The sequence below is a fragment of the Macaca nemestrina genome, chromosome 8 (assembly GCF_043159975.1).
Source record: "Macaca nemestrina isolate mMacNem1 chromosome 8, mMacNem.hap1, whole genome shotgun sequence".
Lineage (NCBI taxonomy): Eukaryota > Metazoa > Chordata > Mammalia > Primates > Cercopithecidae > Macaca > Macaca nemestrina.
The window spans coordinates 137478044-137499347 of NC_092132.1; the positions used below are offsets into that span (position 1 = coordinate 137478044).

General features: G+C 43.3%; 1 protein-coding gene and 1 pseudogene across 3 annotated transcripts in view; one reads left to right on the plus strand and one right to left on the minus strand.

The window, feature by feature from the left end:
- LOC105463741 (zinc finger DHHC-type palmitoyltransferase 2) overlaps positions 1–21304 on the minus strand; it is a 111947-nt gene that overhangs the window by 74496 nt on the left and 16147 nt on the right. The window contains exon 1 of one of the 3 annotated variants that reach the window (XM_011711013.3): positions 599–964. The exons of 1 other annotated variant lie outside the window; for it this stretch is intronic. In XM_011711013.3, coding sequence (XP_011709315.1) covers positions 599–728 — 130 coding nt within the window. In that variant the 5' untranslated portion in view covers positions 729–964. Of the gene's footprint in view, positions 1–598; positions 5546–21304 lie in introns of those variants that run through there. One more of the 3 variants, XM_071068590.1, reaches the window with a different exon arrangement.
- Positions 6557–7143, plus strand: LOC112423488 (large ribosomal subunit protein uL6 pseudogene; annotated as a pseudogene).

A 21304-nucleotide genomic window follows, 5' to 3' on the forward strand; every position in this document is an offset into this window, starting at 1 on the left:
ATGCACATGTCCTCAAAAATACTTTCTAGTAGCTCACCTCCTCCACATCCTTTTTAACTAGAAAAGTGTCCAACTGGCAATCCTCAAATCATAAAAGCAGCAAAAACGCCCGAGCGCTGTCACAAATTTTTAACGAGTGGATTGACGCCAACCAGCAAGGGATCCAGCTCCGCCGCCGAGGCCAGCACCCCCGCGCGGGTCTGGCGCAGCTCGGGGCCGGGCCCAGCTCGGAGCCCTTCGGCCCCCGGCTCACCTCGCCGGCCTCGGCCTCCCCTGTCCACCGCGGTCCTGAGGACCGTCCGCCCCTCTAGGGGGTGTGGCCGGGGCGGCGGCGGTGAGCGGAAGGCGGCGGGAGGCTCGGCGGCGAGTGCGGGGCGGAGGCGACACCGTAACCCGAGAGTCGGGGCGGGGGGGAGGGCGAGGGGCGTGCGCGTGGAAGAAGCTGCCCGAGGCTGCTTTCGGCAGCGGAGCCGGCGGGACGCGGCAGGTTGGCGGCGCCAGGGGCGCATCCGGGGGGCGAGAGCGGAGGCGCGGCTGAGCGTCCCGGGACCGTCGGGGTGGGCTGAGCTGAGGGCGCCGCGGCGGGGGGCACACTCACCGATGCACAGCTGGATGGCGTAGGCGTAGTAGGACCAGCCGAGCAGGAGGGTGATGAACACCACCGGGATCCAGTACAGCACCCGCCGGCACCGCCGCCTGGCGCTGCTGCCCGGGCCCGAGGGCGCCATCTTCCAGCCGCATCCACCTGCCCAGCTCCGCCGCCGCCCGCGGGCCTGGCTCCGGGGCGGGCTGGGCGCGCCCGGCACCCCTGCCTGGACGGGCTCCTGGGCGGCGGCGGGGTGCGCTGCGGCCACTGCCGCCGCCGTGGCGCTAACTCCCCATCCCGCAGCCCCGAGCCGGCGCCGCGGACTCCCGGCTCCTCAGCCCGGCGGAGGCGGCGGCTGCGAGCGGAGGACGAGGAGGCGGAGGGGGGCGGCGAGGCGGCGGCGTCGGGAGGCTGTGCTCCGCCCCCGCCGTTCCCCGCCGCCCGGCCGCCTCCCCTGGCGTGGCCGGCTGCGCCCTCGGGCGGGCTCTGCGGGGATCCGGGGCCCTCGCTCGAGCCACCTCGGGGGCTCCCACCGTGGCCCCGCCGCCTCCGGCTCGGCCTCTGGATTCCGGGGAGGCGGCGGCTGCTCGGCGCTGGCCCCCGGGGCGGAAGGGGCAGCGGCGGCCCCTCCCCAGGCGCCTGGCACTCGGGGCAGTTGGGTCGCGGGCGCTGCTGCGCTTGGCGCAGGGCTGGGGTCGGAGGCGAGGCCGGCGGAGCAGCTGCTGCGCGCGGGACCTGCCGCGACCCAGGCGCCCTGAGAAAGTCTGCAGCGCGGAGGCCCGCGTCCCCGCAGCCGGCTTGGAAACCTCGCGCTTCAACTTGCGGGTCCCTGGGAGCCCGCGGGGGCCGCGAGGAGCCTCCCTTTACTACTCGGGCTTTGGGGGGAAGCAGAAATGCACAGCGAAGAGGGGGTGCCGAGCCGGCGTCTGGCATGGGAGGGGCTGTGGAGAGCGAGGAAGAAGCATATTTGGTTGTGAATCCAGGCACCTCTGGAGTTAGAAACACAAGTTCTTTGCTCTGAGAATGTTGATTCTTTGGATAAGTGATTGAGTGACTGTGACAGGGGCCGTTCCCACTGTCCCCTCCCTGGAGTACGGTGGTTCCTTCCACCAAGTATTTATTCTTTTCCTCAACCCGCTCGTCACTACTTTCGTGGTGGCAATTCCAAACTTAGCAGATAGCTTATTCCAAAGCGGTTCCCAAAAAACACCGTAAGGGAACCTAAAGGTAGCCCAAACCTCTGATTTTACGATTCATGAAATGGAAAATAGACAAATGCCTACTTTGCTTTTCCTTCATCTGATTATGAACGCACCTGATCCCACAGGGAAACACTTCAATCAATGAGTGTATGTAAATTATGTGCATCACTACTATACATAATAGGCACAATTTTTCTTAACATTAGTGAATATGTGTATTTACACCACACAGCAACCATAGTGAATGAAATTACTTCTTATTCATGTATAGAAGTTAAAAAAAAAAACTGATTTACATGAATTCAGTCAAAGAAATTTAGCTCTGGTGTCTGCGATTATCTTTCTGTGACTGGATTACACAACAAGCTAATCTCTCCTGAAATAGCTACTACGTTACACACACACTCCACATCTCTTTCCATTTCTCTTCAAAAATGCATAGAAAATGCCAGTCAAGTTTCTATGGGACTTTAAATAATTGAGAGACATTATGTCCCAGTGAATCACTTGATTTTGCTTTAGCATTTGATATTCTCTTTGGGTATTCTGTATATTAATATGAAAATATAACTTCTCTGGATGCCTTAATGTTTTTCATGGATATGAATCCTGTGTTCCCCCAAGTCAAAAGAGAGTAAAAAACAGGAATTAAAAGTTCCTCCTGGGACTGAAAGACCCTCACAAAGAGAAGCAAATCAGTGATTGAAGGTCAATAGAGACGATCAAGGAACGAAAAGGAAGGGGTCGGATTTTTCATACTGGAAGCAGTGGAGAAATTGCAAATAGTGCCTCTGTAGATCCTGAATGCGACAATGCCCTGTGCTCTTCCTCCTCTCACAGTCTTACAGGCTTTTGAAATCGGAAACGGAATAGCATTCTGCCCAGTTTTCACATCTTCTACCCTTTTGGAAAAGTATGCAGATACCATATGTTTGAAGGAGCTACATTTTTATTACTCATCTAAGATGTTGTTTAATTGTTCCTATTTGTAATAAATATTTGGGAAATATTTTCAACCTTTTCTGTTATTGCCATTTTAAGGATACTACTTTTACTGGGTTTTTCAAGCTCTCTTATCTTAAAACAACAAAAAAAGGATGGAGTAGGAAGAAACATCTCCAAAGCCACAAGATAGCAGGATTGATCTCTGCGTAGTCTCTAATTAGGCGTAAGCACGCATGCACAAATGTAAGCTCTTTGGTGAGTAGCCAGTCTCTAGATACTGGGCTTTGATGAGAGTGGAAAGGTAACTTTTATCTTGAGGTATAGAGAGCCTTTGATTTATTTTCTTTTTCTTTAGGACTTTACATCAACAACAACAACAAAAAAAAATAATTTGAAGGTCGTAGACAAGAAGAAACTTCGCTAGAGACTTACTCTTTAGAAATACAGAAGATTCAACTCACAAATTTTAATTTAGATGTTTAATAAGCATAAGAAATTGTACGTTTCATGTATAACTGTGATTAAACTGATACGACCATTTATGAAAAATAAAGCCAGCCACAGCAAAGGAGGAAGAAGGCAACGCTAAGGAAAAGAAGAGGCGAGCGGACAGCCAGGCAAGAAGGAGGGTGAGGGGAGTGACTGAGAACGGGAGAAAGACTCTTGCTGGGTTCACCCAGTCCCTAATGACCATGACTCCATCCTCACTAGGCCTCTGCCTGTATGCTCCTTGCACTCAGAGGTCTAGCAACGTCATTCAACTCTCAAAATTCCAGAACTGATCCTGCCCCATGAAGGAATCTTTTTTTGGTTTTTTTTGTTTTTTTTTTTTTTGAGACGGAGTCTTGCACTGTTGCCTGGGCTGGAGGGCAATGGCGCGATCTCAACTTATTGCAACCTCCGCCTCCCGGGTTCAAGCAATTCTCCTGCCTCAGCCTCCCAAGTAGCTGGGATTAGAGGTGCCTGCCACCATGCCCAGCTAATTTTTTGTATTTTTAGTAGAGACGGATTTTCACTATGTTGGTCAGACTGGTCTCCAACTCCTGACCTTGTGATCTGCCCGCCTCGGCATCTCAAAGCGTTGGAATTACAGGCATGAGCCACCGTGCCCAGCCCAGGAATCTTAAACGTCCCTCTCTCCCTGCAGCCCAGTCCCCCAAATTCTTGAGTTCCCAAACCTCAAGTCTACCTTACTTTCATGATTAACACTGTTAATCTTCCTTCTGCTTCCAGATCCAGATGAACATTTTAACATAGTTCCTTGCATAGTATGAATCAAACATAGCATGCTAGCCAAGCCCAAGAAGGCATGGACGCACCCGCTTCTAGAGAGCACAGATCCCCCTGAATGTCGCCTACACCAACCTCATCTCAAGCTTTTCAGCCAAACCACCTACCAGAAACTTTATTAGGACACTGCTTGATATTTACTCCTTCCTTTTGGGAGGGTTCTTAGAAGGCAACATTGCAACAAGAATTTATCTTTTAAATATGAGGTCAGTCGTATTAGTCTCATGTATATGAGACGTTGATTGTCTTGATTTTGCTAAGAGGGTATGATACTTCACAAACACTTCAAGGAGTTCTAAATCTTACAAGGATTGGAAGCAATGAAGCTGAGGTCTGGATCTATGTCTTATTTATTCATGGCTCTCCCATCCTTACTAGAGTGGTCTGCATAAATACTGATAGATTCTCTTTCATTATTTTCTCAAACTTAATCTTATCACTCTTTTAGGGGAGAAGAGCTCTTTAGAAGCCAGCAATCCATGACATCAGTGACTCCAGTGTCAATGTGCATGTTTATAATAGTGGTCAAAACATTCTCTATGGGAGAATAATAGCATGACTAAACCACATTGTGTTTCTGGAGATAATGTAAAATAAAAGGAATCGTGCTTAGGGAATGTAGGAATGAAGTAATGCTTAGATATATTTTGGCTCTCAGAGATTTATGTTTGCAATTCAGCTGTAATTATACTGAATAAAATGGGAGATAATTTCAAAAGCCTAAGGATGTCTCTGTATACAGTTGATTGGGTCGAAACATTGGGAAAATGTAAAGTGGAGCAAACTGTTCCTGGCAAACCTGCCTTTCAGGCACACTGGGGCTTCCACGGTAGCATTAATGTGTCCTGCCACTAGATGGCAGGCACACACTAAGCAGTGCCGCACTCTTCACCTATGCTCCATAGATTTCAATAGTATCAACCGTTAGCTTAAGCAAGGCAATTATAAATGTGAATTATAACTTCATGACCAATTATAAATCATTGTAACTAATTATAATTATGTTGTAATTGGCCAGGCCCGGTGGCTCACGCCTGTAATCCCAGCACTTTGGGAGGCCAAGCGGGGCAGATCACCTAAGGTCAGGAGTTTGAGACCGGCCTGGCCAACATGGTGAAACCCCATTTCTACTAAAAATACAGAAAATTAGCCAGGTGTGGTGGCGGGCACCTGTAATCTCAGCTACTCAGAAGGCTGAGGCAGGAGAATTACTTGAACCTGGGAGGCGGAGGCTGCAGTGAGCCGAGATCACACCACTGCACTCCAGCCTGGGTAACAAGAGCGAAACTCCTCAAGACAACAAAAAGTTACGTTATAATTATACAATTTTTATATTATAATTTAATGGCTAACGATTAATAAAAATGCCAACCATATTCAAAAAATTTTAAAAACTTAAAACATTTTTCTATATAGCAAATCATTCTGATTCTGCGCCCACTTCTTTAGAATTTGCACTAAAGTCAATCTCTCTGGAAATAAAACAGGAAATTTTCATTGAAATAAATACTTTTGCTTACACCAATTCCCTTCTTTGCCCCTAAATGCGGAGGGGCACTGTTTGTGAACCCAAAAGGTAAGCAGACATGTCCTTCCAATGGACTGACACAGCTATACCGTGGATCTCTAAGGGGTGATACAATGACCCAAGTTCAACTGCAGATTATTAGAAGTGGCCATTGTGGAATTGAAAGCTGAACAGCCAGCAGAGAGTGACCAAGGGCAGCAGAATTCTGCAGTGTAGTGGCAAGTGTCCAGGGATGGTAAGACCAGCAATGGCATCGTGGGCTGACTGTTCTTGGTGGCAAGATCTTGGCCATGCACCAGCTTCCTTTGTTCCAGCTCAAGCTTGACTTGCCAGGCTTCCTTTTGATTTTGGAGGAGTGCCCATATAATTGCAAAACATTTTTTATGTAAGTCAACTAGAGTTGACTTGTGTTTACAACCAAGAACTCTGACTGGCACGTAGTTTTAATTTCACTCTGCATCTCATTGCTTAAAGAGTCAGTTTCAGCTCAAGGAGACAAAGGCACCAAGAGAAATAGGGATACAGGAATTTGGGAGTGAAGAAGCTTACTTGTTGCCATTCAAATCACTCTCTTGACCTGCATTGTCCAATAAGTACCCACTAGCAACATTTGTTGCCACTATTCAAATTTGTTGAAATTAACATGAAATGAAATTAAAAATTTCTTAGTTGCAATAGCCACATTTCAAATGCTCAGTAGCCACATGTGTCTAGTGGCTACTGTACTGGATGCTGCAGATCTAGAACGTTCCATCACTGAAGAAAGTTCTGTTGGACAGAATTGGTTAGACGTTTTATCTTGTCTGAATATTCGTAAGGCTTTATATTTGTAAATGTAAGGAACAAAAAGTCCCCTATGTAATAATCCCTTCACTGTTGTATAGAAACAAAAATGAGAGGTAACAGGAAGTTGAACACAATTTTACGTTTTTGGTACTAGATTTCTTCCTTTGAAGATGAATCTAAAGAGTAAAGAACCACCTTTTCGCTGTGTCTACTGTGAGAATGAAGACCATTCTCTGCAACCAGACTGTCCATATTCGAGAAAATGTAGATATCACTTCGAAGGGATGCCCAGTAATTGCGAAGGGCCCTAGAGGAACCCTGTAGAGGGACTTCAATCACATCAGTGTAGACCTCAGTCTCCTTGGAAAGAAAAAAATGAGGCTCCGGGATTGACAAAAAATGGAGGGGGAACAGAAAGGAATGGGCTGCTGTCTGCACTATTTGTAGTCATGCACAGGACATGGTCAAGGATGTTGCGCTGGGCTTCCGTTACAAGATGAGCTCTGTGTGTACTCACTTCTCCATCAATGTCGTTATCGAGAAGAATCGGTCTCTGGTTGAGATCCGAAATTTCCTGGTTGAAAAATAAATCTACAGGGTTTGGAGGAGGCCGGGTGTTGCTTGTTCAGTATTTCAAGCCCAGAAAGATGAATTCACCCTTGAAGGAAATGACATTGATCTTGTTGCAAATTCGGCTGCTTTGATTCAGCCAGCCACGACAATTAAATAAAAACAAGGATATCGGAAAATGCGTGGATTGTATTTATGTCTCTGAAAAAGGAACAGTTAAGAAGGCTGCTGAATAAGACCTAAGAGTTCTCCAGCTACAGAAACAAGATGCCGGATGATTCCTAAGACCTATTTGTGATATTTAAATGATGCAATAAAAGACCTATTGATTTGGGGGAAAAAAAGAAGAATAAGGTACCAGTTGGATCATAGAAAAAACACTATACATAGATTTCTTCAACCCAAGGCTTATATACACGTGATTACTTTAAAAGTACATGCACGGAGAAACTTAGAATGTTCGGTCCAAATTTCTCTACATAAAGCTAAATATTAAATTTAGATTTTAAACCAACAGTGCTTGAAGATATAGCTTTATTCCTGGATAACTCCAGCCTTGAAACACAGAATGGTCTCTTTATCCAGTGGCCATTAAGACCCTTTCTGTTCTGTTGGTTGAGCAGGTAATCACTGGGGGCACCTGAAGAATAACTGGTTATATTCAGTTCTGTCTCTGTCAAATTGTACGCTAGATAAGTCATGTCGCGTTTTCTGTACCGCAGATGTGAGTGGAGGTGGAGTCAACGTGTCTTGCCCAGCGGTCTATGGAAACCCACATTGGCTCTGGTTCAAGACACGCTCCCCAGGAGGAAAAAAAAAAAAAAAAGCAAGAAAAGAAAATACATCAAATAAGTTTTAATATTTAATTTTAATAAGTATGTCCAAGTATTGTCAAAGACTTTAAATGTAAGTTGGACATGAAGTTTAATTACAATTTGTAACTGTACAAGGAAAAAAGTCTAACCACAGTTTTCTCTGGCCTTCAAAAAGAGCAGGCAAAATAAAGAATAAATATTTAATGACGGCATTTAACAAAAAAAGGCATGTTGGCTTTGGATTTGTAGGAGAAAAGTTTTATCATCAGGGATTCTTCCATCACTAGAATTTATCCAGTGTAATCATGTCCTATAAGACTTTGAGTTATTATTTTCAAGTGATAGGCAGTGTGTATTCTGAATTTATTTGGATTATTTCACTGGTTGATAAAACCTTTCTCTATTTGCTCATATTTCAGTCTTTTTGATAATGGGCCATGTCATGTGAAATGCTAGGTTGCTAGTGGAATATCAATAACCTTTATATCTGGAGTATGAGACCGGATCTGTTTTTGTTTTTCAAACATTCAGTATAGATGTTGAGGGATCTGAATACCAATGATTAGAGATTTGGGATTTTATGTTTTCATAAAAATAAGAGGTTTGGGTAATACATTTTTATTCCTTTAAGCTTTCTTTTTAATTCAATAAAATGTCAAAGATGACATTTTTTAACTTTCAGGAATCATAAAAGATTTGACAACTTGGCATAATCACTTTGCGAATTGTTGAAAGAATATGTTGATTTAATTATGGTGTAGAAATTACACAGTTCTAAAATATTTTTTAATGAGGAGAAAAGGTAAATTGGACTATATATATGACGTGACATATATATATGTCTGTGTGTGTTTCCAGTGGTAACAACAGTGACCTATTCCTAATTATAGAAATTTATGATGACTGTTTAATAAGCAGCGTTTTGGAATATGAATACACAAACCTGAATGCAAATTCCAATGACTGAAACTAAAGTTAAAACATTAGTATTCCACTATTTGGTTAAAAATCAGTAAGCACTGCAATGAATTGTATGATGCTACCAACACTGGAATAAAATATCTAGCTCAGTTAAAGTTATTAATTTATTTTCTTTATAAAGAGGTCAGTTATAACTGTTTTCATTGTAAAACAGCTAAAGTATCTGATGTTTACAAAATTTCAGAATCATGACCCTATTGAGGCTGCTTAAATATGACTAGAAATTTTTCAAAATTTTGTAGTGTATTATTTGACAAATATTTACTAATTGCCTGCCATGTGTCCAGATATTGGTGATATTCAAATTTAAAAATTAAAAATTACAGGTGTGGTGGCTCACACCTGTAATCCCAGCACTTTGGGAGACTGAGGCAGGCAGATCACAAGGTCAGGAGCTCAAGACCATCCTAGCCAACACAGTGAAACCCCGTCTCTATTAAAAATACAAAAAATTAGCTGGGCCTGGTGGTGGGCGCCTGTAATTCCACCTACTTGAGAGGCTGAGGCAGGAGACTCACTTGAACCCAGAAGGCAGAGGTTGCAGTGAGCCAAGATTGCACCATTGCACTCCAGCCTGGGCGACAAGAGTGAAACTCTCTCTCTCTCTCTCTCTCTCTCTCTCTCTCACACACACACACACACACACACACACACACACACACACACAAATTAAAAATTTGGTCTTTAGCTTCAAGGAGCTTCTGGTCTAGTAAGGAGATCAATGTGCAAACATTTTCTATAATAAGATAAATGCACACTGCAATAATAAGTACATTGGCAGCAAAGGAGAAGTGACTCAATGTGCCTGGAATAGTCAGGAAAGCCTGGAGAGAAAAGTAGAATTTGTGCTAAAGCTTAAAAAACATGTAGGAGTTTGCATCATGGAGAGAGGAAGGATGGTTTCCCTGTGCAGGGAATGCCTTCTCTTCCTGAGAGGCGCATTTTGAGAACTAGAAGAAAATATCACACTAGGGATTTCAATGGGAGGAATTTAAAATAGGAAATAAAATTCAAAGATGTTGGAGCAGTTGAATGAACAATTAGGAGGAGGGGAAACAAACACAAAGATGACCAATTGTAGAAAGTCACTGCCACCTCCAGGGCTGGAAGGACAAAGGGAAGGTGGTGTCACTGCAGCCCAAGATGAATGATGGGTCGCCTGGTGGTTGCTGAGGACCATGGAGGTGATTTAGCCACTACTACAGATGTAGCCTGAGACACAGAGAGAGAGAGGAGAAAGAGAAAGAGAGAGAGAGAGAGAGTGAGAGAGAGAGAGAGAGACAGAGGAGAGAAGAGAGGAGAGAGAAGAGAGAAAGACGAGAGAAAGAGGAGAGAGAGAATGCAAGTTTACCTGAAAGCCAGATAGTATGAGAGCATGGGAAGTGTTGTTTGCAGGGGTCAGTGCCCTGTGTATAAAGTGAAGCAAAAGAAAAATAAACAATCTAAGACCAAACAGACAACCGACTAGAACAAGCGAGCTTAGAAATCCCCGCCTGGAACACCAGCACTTTGGTTTTGGGAGGCTGAGGCGGGCGGATCACTTGAGGTCAGGAATTCCAGACCGGCCTGGCCAACATGGCAAAACCCTGTCTCCACTAAAAATATGAAGATTAGCCAGGTGTGGTGGTGGGTGCCGTTAGTCCCAGCGACTCAGGAGGCTGAGGGAGGAGAATTGCTTGAACCTGGGAGGCGGAGGTTGCAGTGAGCCACTCCACTCTGAGCACTCCACTCTGAGACAGAGGGAGACTCTGTCTTGATAAGAAAAAAAAAAAAAAAAGAATAGAAAAAAAATGAAATCTTGAATTGGGACAATGGCAAGAGGGATGGAGAGGAAGAAACAGATTCTAGGAAAGGCCCAGAGACCAGTTAGCTAACAGATGTGAAAGACAGGAAGGAGCAGGTGTTCTAGATTCTGGAAAGGAAAAATCTGCAGAAAGGAAATCCAGAGGAAAGGCTTTCAAGGTAAATGGGTCCATCACACTCCATGGGGCTCACCATCAACTAAGGAAGAAAAAAGTCTTTGGCCACCACATCTACCGTTAACTACAACCTTCATGAGACTGTGACCTCCAAGTGAGATGCAGAAAAGAGACACAGATTTGGGAAGTAGGAATGGTTATTTCTGCTTCAGCGGAGTGTACATAAGCCCAGCCCATTTGGGTGTTAACTGAGGTCACATCTGAAGTTTTCTTTGGGGATTTGATCCTTCTATCATTCCTTTGAGTGTTTAACAGCAACTCTTTCGTTTGGCTCTGGTTTGCTTAGCCCTGCAGCTAATCGGAGAGGGTTAGGGCTGCGGCTTTGAAAAATTATTTCATTCTGTGCATCCTTTCTTATGCTACAGATGAGAATACAGGATCACGAAGAAATTAGACGAGTTGCTCAAGGTGACACAGCTATGTGGACAAGCCAAGAACCCAGGTCTCCTGAGGTCCAGCCTGCTGTTCCTCCCACATCACCACGAGCACAAGAGGATCAGCTTGTTATCTCTTAGACTCCAAGCGTGGCAAGCTTCATCAAAGAAGCTAAGCCCAGGAATTTAAAATTCACAGCGGGAACCAAGTAAAATGTCATGGTTAGGTTTTATTAAAAGAATATTAAGTGGCTGGGCATGGTGGCTCACGCCTGTAATCCCAGCACTTTGGGAGGCCGAGGCGGGCGGATCACGAGGTCAGGAGATCGAGACCATCCTGGCTAACACGGTGAAACCCCGTCTCTACTAAAGATACAAAAAATTAGCTGGGCATGGTGGCGGGCACCTGTAGTCCCAGCTACTCGGGAGGCTGAGGCAGGAGAATGGCGTGAACCCGGGAGGCGGAGCTTGCAGTGAGCTGAGATCGCGCCACTGCACTCCAGCCTGGGCGACAGAGCCAGACTACATCTCAAAAATAAATAAATAAATAAATAAAAAATTATATATATATAAAGTATACCCAGGATAGTTGATATTCTTGGGTAAAAGATCTAACCTAGAAAAAGCAGAAGAATCACTCAGGGGCTACAATGCTGTGGCATTGGGGGCATGACAGTTATTCATTGTGTGGGGCTGTCCTGAGCACTGCAGGCCATTCAGCACGTCTGGTTCCTCTGCACAACTAAATACAGGGCCACCCCCTTTCCTAGGCAGTATGGCAAACAAAACCATCCTCCTACTGAGTGGGGATTGGAGGTGGGAGGGGGTTTGGAAAGAGTACCGGCTTCTAGACAACCGCTGATAGACTAAAAAAATGGTACAGAAGTTCCATCTTAAATAGGCAATGGTGGGTGGGGTTATTTTTACCATCATGTTCTCTCACACAGAAAAAGAATGCTTTCATGTCAACTATATAATGAAACGGTCTCATTCGGAAGAACATTAAATTGGTTTCCAGAGACAGTGAAGAGAAGATAAAGTTTTATCATGTTTGCACTGCAAAGGAATGGTCATATTTCAGGCTAGATATTTAGAAATATAACTGAACTACCGGTGTAAGAGTCTGATTTTCCTCGGAGGGTTGCAACGGAAACATCTGTGTTTGAATTATACTTCTGTCACCTGCTAGCTGTTTGAGCTTGAGCAAGTTACTTAAATTTTCCAACATTTCCTGAGACATTTCTTGTTTCCCAAACAAGAAAACAGGGAAAGCAACATGCGAAAGTCTTTTAACAGGTCCATCCATTCATCCATTCAACACATTTGGATGACTTCCTGTGTTCTAGGTATTGTGCTAGGCGATGGTTATATGATGTGCAAAAAAATAAGCCCAACCAAACCAAAAACAAGGGGCTTGCCTTCGCGAAGTTCATAGTACAGATAAAGAAAATGTCTGCTTCTACAGCTCTTATTTGAATGGGGATAATTCTGTCAGGAGGTCCACTGGTGTGAGTATCATTGAAGATGTCCTACTGGTTTGTACACTGTCTCTGCTTAAATAACACTTGCTATGAGATGTGTATTAGGTTGGTGCAAAAGTAATTGTGGTTTTTGCCATTACTTTTAAAGTGGTGGCGTACACCTGTAACCCTAGTACTTTTTGAATTTTTATTATTATTATTATTTTGAGATGGAGTCTTGCTCTGTTGCTCAGGCTGGAGCGCAATGGCAAGATCTCAGCTCACTGCAACCTCCGCCTCCCGGGTTCAAGCGATTCTCTTGCCTCAGCCTCCCAAGTAGTTGGGATTACAGGCACCCGTTACCGCGCCTGGCTTATTTTTGTATTTTTAGTAGAGATGGGGTTTCACCACCTTGGCCAGGCTGTTCTGGAACTCCTGACCTCATGATCCACTTTCCTTGGCCTCCCAAAGTGCTCGGATTACAGGTGTGAGCCACCATGCCCGGCCCATCCCAGTACTTTTGACGGCAAACACCGCAATTACTTTTGCACCAACCTAATATATTCAGATACAAGAATCAGTTTGAAATGCCATGACCTAAACCACAGGCAGTCTGTTTGTGTCTAAAAGCGCAATCATCCTTAATTAGCGGGTTACCTGGACATGTTTCTGTGAATGTTTTGATGCCAAAATATATATTCCTCAAATACTGCTGATGTAAATTTTTAGTATAAAGGTACAGATTGTAAGTAAGAGCTCTGGAATCTTCTCATCAAAGCAGCACATGGTCCAGCTCCGTAGCACAGTCCCGTTATTGGATATTTGCATTTGCGCCTCTAGATGCCTTCTCCACCCTTCTTTGTGTTATGGAAGGCTCACCCCTTAAGATCTAGGGCTCCTTTGTGTTCTGGGTTTTGGTTGGTTCAACCAGTGGAAGGTAGGCAGTGGATCAGAGGCCAGACAAGAATATGAGGATGTTCGTTCGTTCCACCTCCCCCAGCCTGACACCGAAGATCACAGCTTCTGTGGGATACAGTACCTGTCTCTCTTTGTCCCTCAGGCCTGGGGTGGGGGTGAGCACCTAACTCCCAAGGGTGCTCAACCACACTCTGTCAGTTTCCTTTAATTAAATTCTTCTCAGTTGCCACGCTTGAGTGCATCATCTCTTCTCTTACTAATATAACACCCCCACAGCCTGTCAATCGCAGTACAGTCTATTTTTGCGGAATAGAAAAAAATATATACCTCATTGGCCAGGCGTGGTGGCTCACACCTGTAATCCTAGCACTTTGGGAGGCTGAGGCAGGCAGATCACTTCAGGTCAGGAGTTCCAGACCAGCCTGGCCAACAAGGCAAAACCCAGTCTCTACTAAAAATACAAAAATTAGCTGGGTGTGGTGGGAGGCACCTGTAGTCCCAGCTACTCAGGAGGCTAAGGGAAGAGAATCACTCAAACCCAGGAGGCAGAGGCTGCAGTGAGCAGAGATCGCACCACTGTACTCCAGCTTGGACGACAGAGCAAGACTCTGTCTAAAAAAAAAAAAAAAAAGCCTACTAAATTCCTTATTTAGAAAGTCAATATTATCTTTAATTATCTCTTTTAAAATAAAAAATAACAAAATTATATATAGCAGAACAATACATAACAGTTATAGAGTAGAAACTTTGAAAACAGAGAAAGACAAAATCTTCCCATGATTTTACCAATTAGCACAACCATTGTTATTTTAGCTTGTTTCCATCTGGTCTCTTTTTGTGTGTTTTCTTTTTAGAGCTGAAATGATAGCCTACACACAATTTTGTGTTCTCATAAATATTTCATTACAAACATTTTTTTCGTGCTACTATACAGGCTTCAGAATTATCTTATTAAAATTTTTAAAAAAAGTTTTTTGAGACAGGATCTTGCTCTGTTGTCCAGGCTGCAGTGCAGTGGCATGATCATAGCTCACTGCAGCCTCCAACTCCTGGGCTCAAGTGATCCTCCTGCCTCAGCCTCCCAAAGTGCTGGGATTACCACCATGCCCAGTCTAGAATACTTTTAAATGTTTGCATAGTATTCTATTCTGTAGAAGTACTATAATTCATTAAACCATTACCCTATTGCTAATTATGTAAGTGTTTTCTAATTTTTCACTGGTATAACATACCATAAATAAGTTGGCTCATCTAACATTCCCTTTCTATTTTGTTGTTTTCTTTGGACAGGGCCCCAGAAGTAAAATTAAATCAAAGAGCCAAACAGTTTGCAAAACTATGTAGCTGTGATGATTTTAAATATGTGCACAAGTTCTTTGATACTTCGCCTTTCAAGAAGGCGAATCCCCTACCCTTGAGTGATGAGTGGACTTAGTGTCTTAGTCCATTCTGGCTGCTATAATAAAGTGTCACAAACTAGGTAGCTTCTAAACAACAGAAATTTCTTTCTGATAATTCTGGAGGCTGGGAAGTCTAGGATCAAGCCACTGGCAGATTTGATGTCTGGTGAAGGCCAGCTTTCTGGTTCCTCAAAGATGCCTTTTCTCTGGACTCTTACATAGTAGAAGAGGCCAACATGCTTGCTGGGGCCTCTTTTATAAGGGCACTAATTTCTTTCATGAGGACTCCATCCTCAGGACCTAATCACCTCCCAAAGGTTCTGATATGTTTCAGCTGTGTCCCCACTCAAATCTCATCACGAATTGTAGCTCCCATAATTCCCACGTATTGTGGGAGGGGCCCAGTGGGAGATAATTGAATCTGGGGACGGTTTCCCCTTACAGTTCTCATGGTAGTGAATAAGTCTCACGAGATCTGATGACTTTATAAGGGAAACTTCCTTCCACTTGGCTTTTATTCTCTCTTTGCCTGCCATCATGTAAGATATGCCTTTTGCCTTCTGCCATGATTATGAGGCCTTCCCAGCCACGTGGAACTGTGAGTTCGTTAAACCTCTTTTTCTCTATAAATTATCCAGTCTTATGTCTTTATCAGTAGCATGAAAATGGACTAACACAGGCTCCACCCCTGAACACTGCCATCACCTGGGTTAGGGTTTCAACATATGAATTTTGGCAGAACACAAACATTCAGACCATAGCACTTAGTGACTCACTTCTAATGAATAACATAAAGCAGAATTAATAGTGGGCAGTTTCAAAGACTGGTTCATAAAAAGACACCGTGGCTTCCTCCTCAGCTTCACATCACTTGCCCTGTTAGAAGTTAGCTGCCCTGTCATGAGCAGACCCACGGAGAGGGCTGTGTAGCAGAGGATGGGGGTCGCCATGTGAGTGAGTGTTCTGGAAGTCAGTCCTCCAAACCGCAGTCATTCCTTCTGATGCCTGTAGTGTGAGCCAACAGCTTGACTGCATCCTCACCAGAGACCTTGAGCTTGAATCACCCAGCAAAGCTGCTCCTGACTGACTCAGAAACTGTGTGAAATCCTGAAAGCTTGTTTTCTTCGGCTGCTGCAATTTGGGGTAATTTGCAATGCATCAATAGATAAATAATAGAGCAACAATGGAACTATTGTTTTGGAGCATTTGTTTAACTCAGTTCAAATGTGAGGCACTTAAAGAGCATCCCAACTCCAGTTAATCACAGCAAATTACTGCCATTTAAGAGACATGCAAAGAGCCAGTGAGGGACATATGAAGGGTGAAGAGGGAGAGAAAAGGGAGAAGAGAAAAAGAGAGGAAAAAAAGGAAAAAATAAGTTAGCAAGAGAGGGACATGGGAAAGATGACTACGTGTCCTAGTTTAGCTTGGATAGTCCCAGTTTGTAGCACTGTCTTGATGTGGTTCTGAATAGAGTCCCTTTTCACTTTCAAAAGTGTCCTGGTTTGGATGATAAATTATATGACCCTAGATATAGGTCAATAATACGCCTTCCCCCAACCCAGTTCTTCGCTTTAATACTCTGTCTTTCCCTGATGCCTCTTGCCCAGTCTGCTCCAGCTCCACCGCACTTGCTCAGAGTCCTAAATTTCCCAGCAAACCACAGTCTCACTGGCACCTCTTCCATGGCTTAGAAGCCACCTCTGTTTACTTCCCAGTATTCCTGCGTCACAGTCAGGAATTCATCATGGTGGTGAAGAGCTTGGCTTAGGAATTAGGCAAACCTGGGTCTGAGTCTTGGTTTTATATTTATTGCTATATAACCCTAGGGAAATTATTTCACTTCTTTATGCCTCAGGTATAAGCTGGGGCATATATTATCTACTCTCTCATAGGAATGTTGAGGATATTAATAAGATTATGTACATAAAATGCTCAGCATACTGTCTGGCATATATGTATGTATACATATGCTAAGCATTTTATATGCATAATATATGTGATGACTATATGTTAGCTACTATCAGCATTTAGTACCCGAGAAAAAAATCCATCTCATGGAGATACTTTTTGTTGTTGTTGTTTTTGAGACAGAGTCTTATTCTGTCACCCAGGCTGGAGTGCAGTGGTGTGATCTCGGCACTCTGCAACCTCCACCTCATGGGTTCAAGCAATTCTCCTGCCTCAGCCTCCTGAGTAGCTGGGACTACAGGCGCGTGCCACCATGCCCGGATAATTTTTTGTATTTTTAATAGAGATGGGGTTTCACCGTATTAGCCAGGATGGCCTCGATCTCCTGACCTTGTGATCCGCCCGCCTTGGCCTCCCAAAGTGCTGGAATTCCAGGTGTGAGCCACCGTGCCCGGCCGGAGATGATTTTTAGTTGTTGGGACATGTACCTTACTAGAAAACTCTCAAGTATGTCATTGTATTTATTTGTTTTAATGTTAGGAGGCAGAAAATGTTAGGAAATGTGTCAAGCAGTAAAGGAAAAGTCAAGCAGACAATATCAACCCTTCAGGCTCGATATGCCTTACTTTGCTTATTCATTCATTCATTCACTTACACATTCATTCACTTATTTTTTAACAAATATATATTGGTTATCTTTCAAATACCAGGCACTATGCTAAGCACAGGATTAAACAGCACTTTTCAAAAAATAAATAAATACCCTAAAGCTTGATTCCCATTTCTTAAAGGAAAATCTTACATTAAAAAAAGGCTGTTGTGTGGCAGTACTAAGTAGGGATTTGAAGCCAAATTGAGAAATTATATATACACACACACATGTTTTTCTGATGATCAAATCTTTCAAATTGACTTTGAACAGCAGGAGCAATTTTCGGCTATAAAAAGGAATGTATTTTAGCTTTTGACCTAATGATTTAAAAAACAGAGGAACCTAAGAGTGGGAAAATGCAAATTATGTGAATATATAATTTGGCATCGGTGATATATCAGCAGAAGGAGCTGCTGACAGGAAGACATTTTTTTTTCTTTTTAGCCGTAGGCATTCCTCATTTCTGTTTTTAGGAACAAGGAAAACTAGTGGACAGAAATATCCCTGGTTACATGGACTACATATTTTACATGCACAGCATAAAATATTTAATAAAACGAAGGAGGTGCCTGAAAAATCGAGACCTCAATAGATGAAGATGGTCACAACAATTAAAATACATCCTTTCTTCCCCCTCATGGAACAGGATAATGAGGTATAAAAATAATATATAGGATTGCTGTAAACTATTTGGCAGCATTTGCCAGATGAAATTTTGAAAAAACATCTTTTCACTGTCTTCATTCCACTTAAATAATGAGTACCACATTATATGTTTTGATAGCCCATGAATTTTTATCTTTATTTTAATCGTTAAGGTCAAGTTAGCATTGATTACTAATAAGCTGATTCTAAATGAATAGTATTATTTCAGGAATAATAGTAACTAACGTTTATTAAATGTTTACTATGTGCTCAGTTCGGTGCTTTCAAGGCAATTTCCCATTTAATTCTCACCACCACCCAAGGACACAGCTGCTATCATGATCTCATCTCACACATGAAAAAGCTAGGGGTGGAAAGTGTTACGACCTTGTTTAATTACAAAGGAAGTTAGCAAAACAGCCAAGATTGGAGCTTGGAAAAGTGTGACTTCAGAGCCCACGCTTACCCGACATGCTATTCTTAATGGAAGGGCTCATGTAGCTCACCTGTTTATTCATATTTTCTAATTTGTTCTTTTTGAAATAGTTATTCCTGTTCGGATTCCACTTTTAATCCTTGCCCATTTTCTCAATTCTATGCAAGGCTCATTTAACTTTATAGTTATGCAAGTCCACACCTGTCTGAATGATACACTGGCTCATTCATTTAGTTGAAAGGTAGACACCAAATTGATTTTTAAAAAGACATAGGAACCTAATTGAAAAAAAATTCATGAATCACCTTAATGAGGAATTGGTACCAGGAAATCCAGTACAGAGAACCTCAGACAATTTGCTTTTGGAAAAGCTCTAATCAACCACATATTCATCTGGAATGAAAATGCCTCTCTAGCAAGACATTGTGTGATAATGAAGTACGGGAGGTGAGAGCCATTTCAGTGACTTCTAAACAATTATTTCTCATTTTTCTGTGTCTGAAGACGATGATATGTATATTTATTACCGAAAAGTGAGGTGACCAGTATTCTTTCCAGCATTGGGTAAATTAAAGACAAAGTGGACATCCTTTGCAAATTCTTGCATTTTTTTTCTTTGCAGCTGTTGTTCATCATTTCCTTCCCTAATTTGTTCCAAGACTAGCTGGCTTGTCACGGTTGTTTCCTCGTGCTCCACCACTCTGCCATGACAGCTGAAGGTATGTTCTGTGTTCTTTAAAGCCCCAATTTTTTTCCCCCAAATAGCTTCTGCCTCATGCAAAATAAAAACATTATAATATCTTGCTATTATCTATTTTATATACATTTACATTCTGCTGGAGTTACACCCTTTTTAACGCAAACCTATTTGGAATTTGGTTGTTGAGTCCCTAATTCTTACTGATGAAAGTCAAGAAATCGATGAGACAGTTAATCATAACTCTTTAAACATCAAATTCTCTCAGAGTTTATCACTATGTGGGTGACGTCTTTGGTATCATGAGCCTTTTTACCATCTTAATATTCCTTCCTCCATTATAATTTTGAGAAAAATCAAAATCCACTTCCATGTAATAGAAAACATTACTCTTGGCTGGGCGTCGTGGCTCATGCCTATAATCCCAGCACTTTGGAAGGCCAAGGTGGGCAGATCACAAGGTCAAGAGATCAAGACTATCCTGGCCAACATGGTGAAACCCTGTCTCTACTAAAAATACAAAAAATTAGCTGGGTGTGGTTGTGTGCACCTGTAGTCCCAGCTACTTGGGAGGCTGAGGCAGGAGAATTGCTTGAATCTGAGAATTGGAGGTTGCAGTGAGCCGAGACTATACCACTGCACTCCAGTCTGGCGACAGAGTGAGATTCTGTCTCAAAAAAAAAAAAAAAAAAGAAAAGAAAAGAAAATATTACTCTTTCCCTTATGTGTTTCTTACCATCCTGTATTTATCCAAACTTAGACATACTTGCATACTGGCCCAAATTTCCGTATCCCAGGAAAAGATAGGCTACATAGTTTTTGAAGCCTAGTGTGAAATGAAAATACAGGGCCCTTAGTTTCAAAAAAAAAAAAAGGCAGGAAATAGTGTGGTTTAAGGTGTTAAATATAAACCTTTTTCCTTCCTTCTGTGGTTTTTCTCAACTTGTCATAGGGTTTTTTATGTGCTATTTAATGTCATTCCAAGTAAATCAAATTAAAAAAAAATTAATACAATGTTTTCACAGGCACTGGGGAGAAAAAAAATTAGTATGATGTTTATTGCTTATATTAGGCAATGCCAGTTTTAAATGCAAATATCAGAACATTTAACTCCTATGTGGAATCACTGAAATTACATAACTGATACCTCATGGCACTGATAACCCAACCTACAGTAGACGGGCAACCCCAAGGGTATTACAACCTTTGGGCTAGAAGCCCTTAAGTACTTGGATTGAAGATGAGTGAAAGAAAGGTTTGGATGGGCGCAGTGGCTCATGCCTGTAATCCCAGCACTTTGGGAGGCCGATGCGGGCAGATCACGAGGTCAAGAGATCAAGACCATCCTGGCCAACATGGTGAAACCCCGTCTCTACCAAAAATACAAAAATTACCTGGGCGTGGTGGCACATGCCTATAGTCCCAGCTACTTGGGAAGCTGAGGCAGGAGAATCGCTTGAACCCAGGAGGCAGAGGTTGCAGTGAGCTGAGATTATGCCATTGCACTCCAGCCTGGCAACAGAGTGAGACTCAGTCCCCCCACCAAAAAAAAAGAGGTTTATCTCCACTGAGTTGTAGTACCCAGTTCGCTACAGCCTATGCACCATGGCACTGCCAGCCTAGGATAGAATGGCTTCCACCATACTCTGCCTGAAGACTTTCTGGGTCATGTATGTCCTACCTGACTCCTATCTATACCTGTACCCAGGCCCCTGTTAGGGGATGGAGACTGAAGGCAGTAGCTGGACAGGGTGGGGAGGGTGAGGCCCTTGGCAAGGGTGAGGCCCTTGGCAAGGCAGAGGGTAGCCAAGAATCCTAGGAAGGTGGGAAGGGAATGGGAAGGAGAGCTGTGAGTGAGCAGAGGCTCTATTCCCCTGCACAAACTCCATTTTCCCACTGACTTAAAAATCGTTACGAATTTCAAAAGGGTGACTGCGGAGGATTATAACCCATGTGTGGGGCCCTTCTGACATGGGGCTTTGTGCAACTGCACTGGTCACAGGGCCATAAACCCAACCCAACTGTATGAGGGACTTAGTATTTAACCCAAGGAGATAGGTATAAGCAAACAACATCGCTTTACAATGAAATTATGAAAAATAACTTTTTTATTGTTGCTGTCCATACAT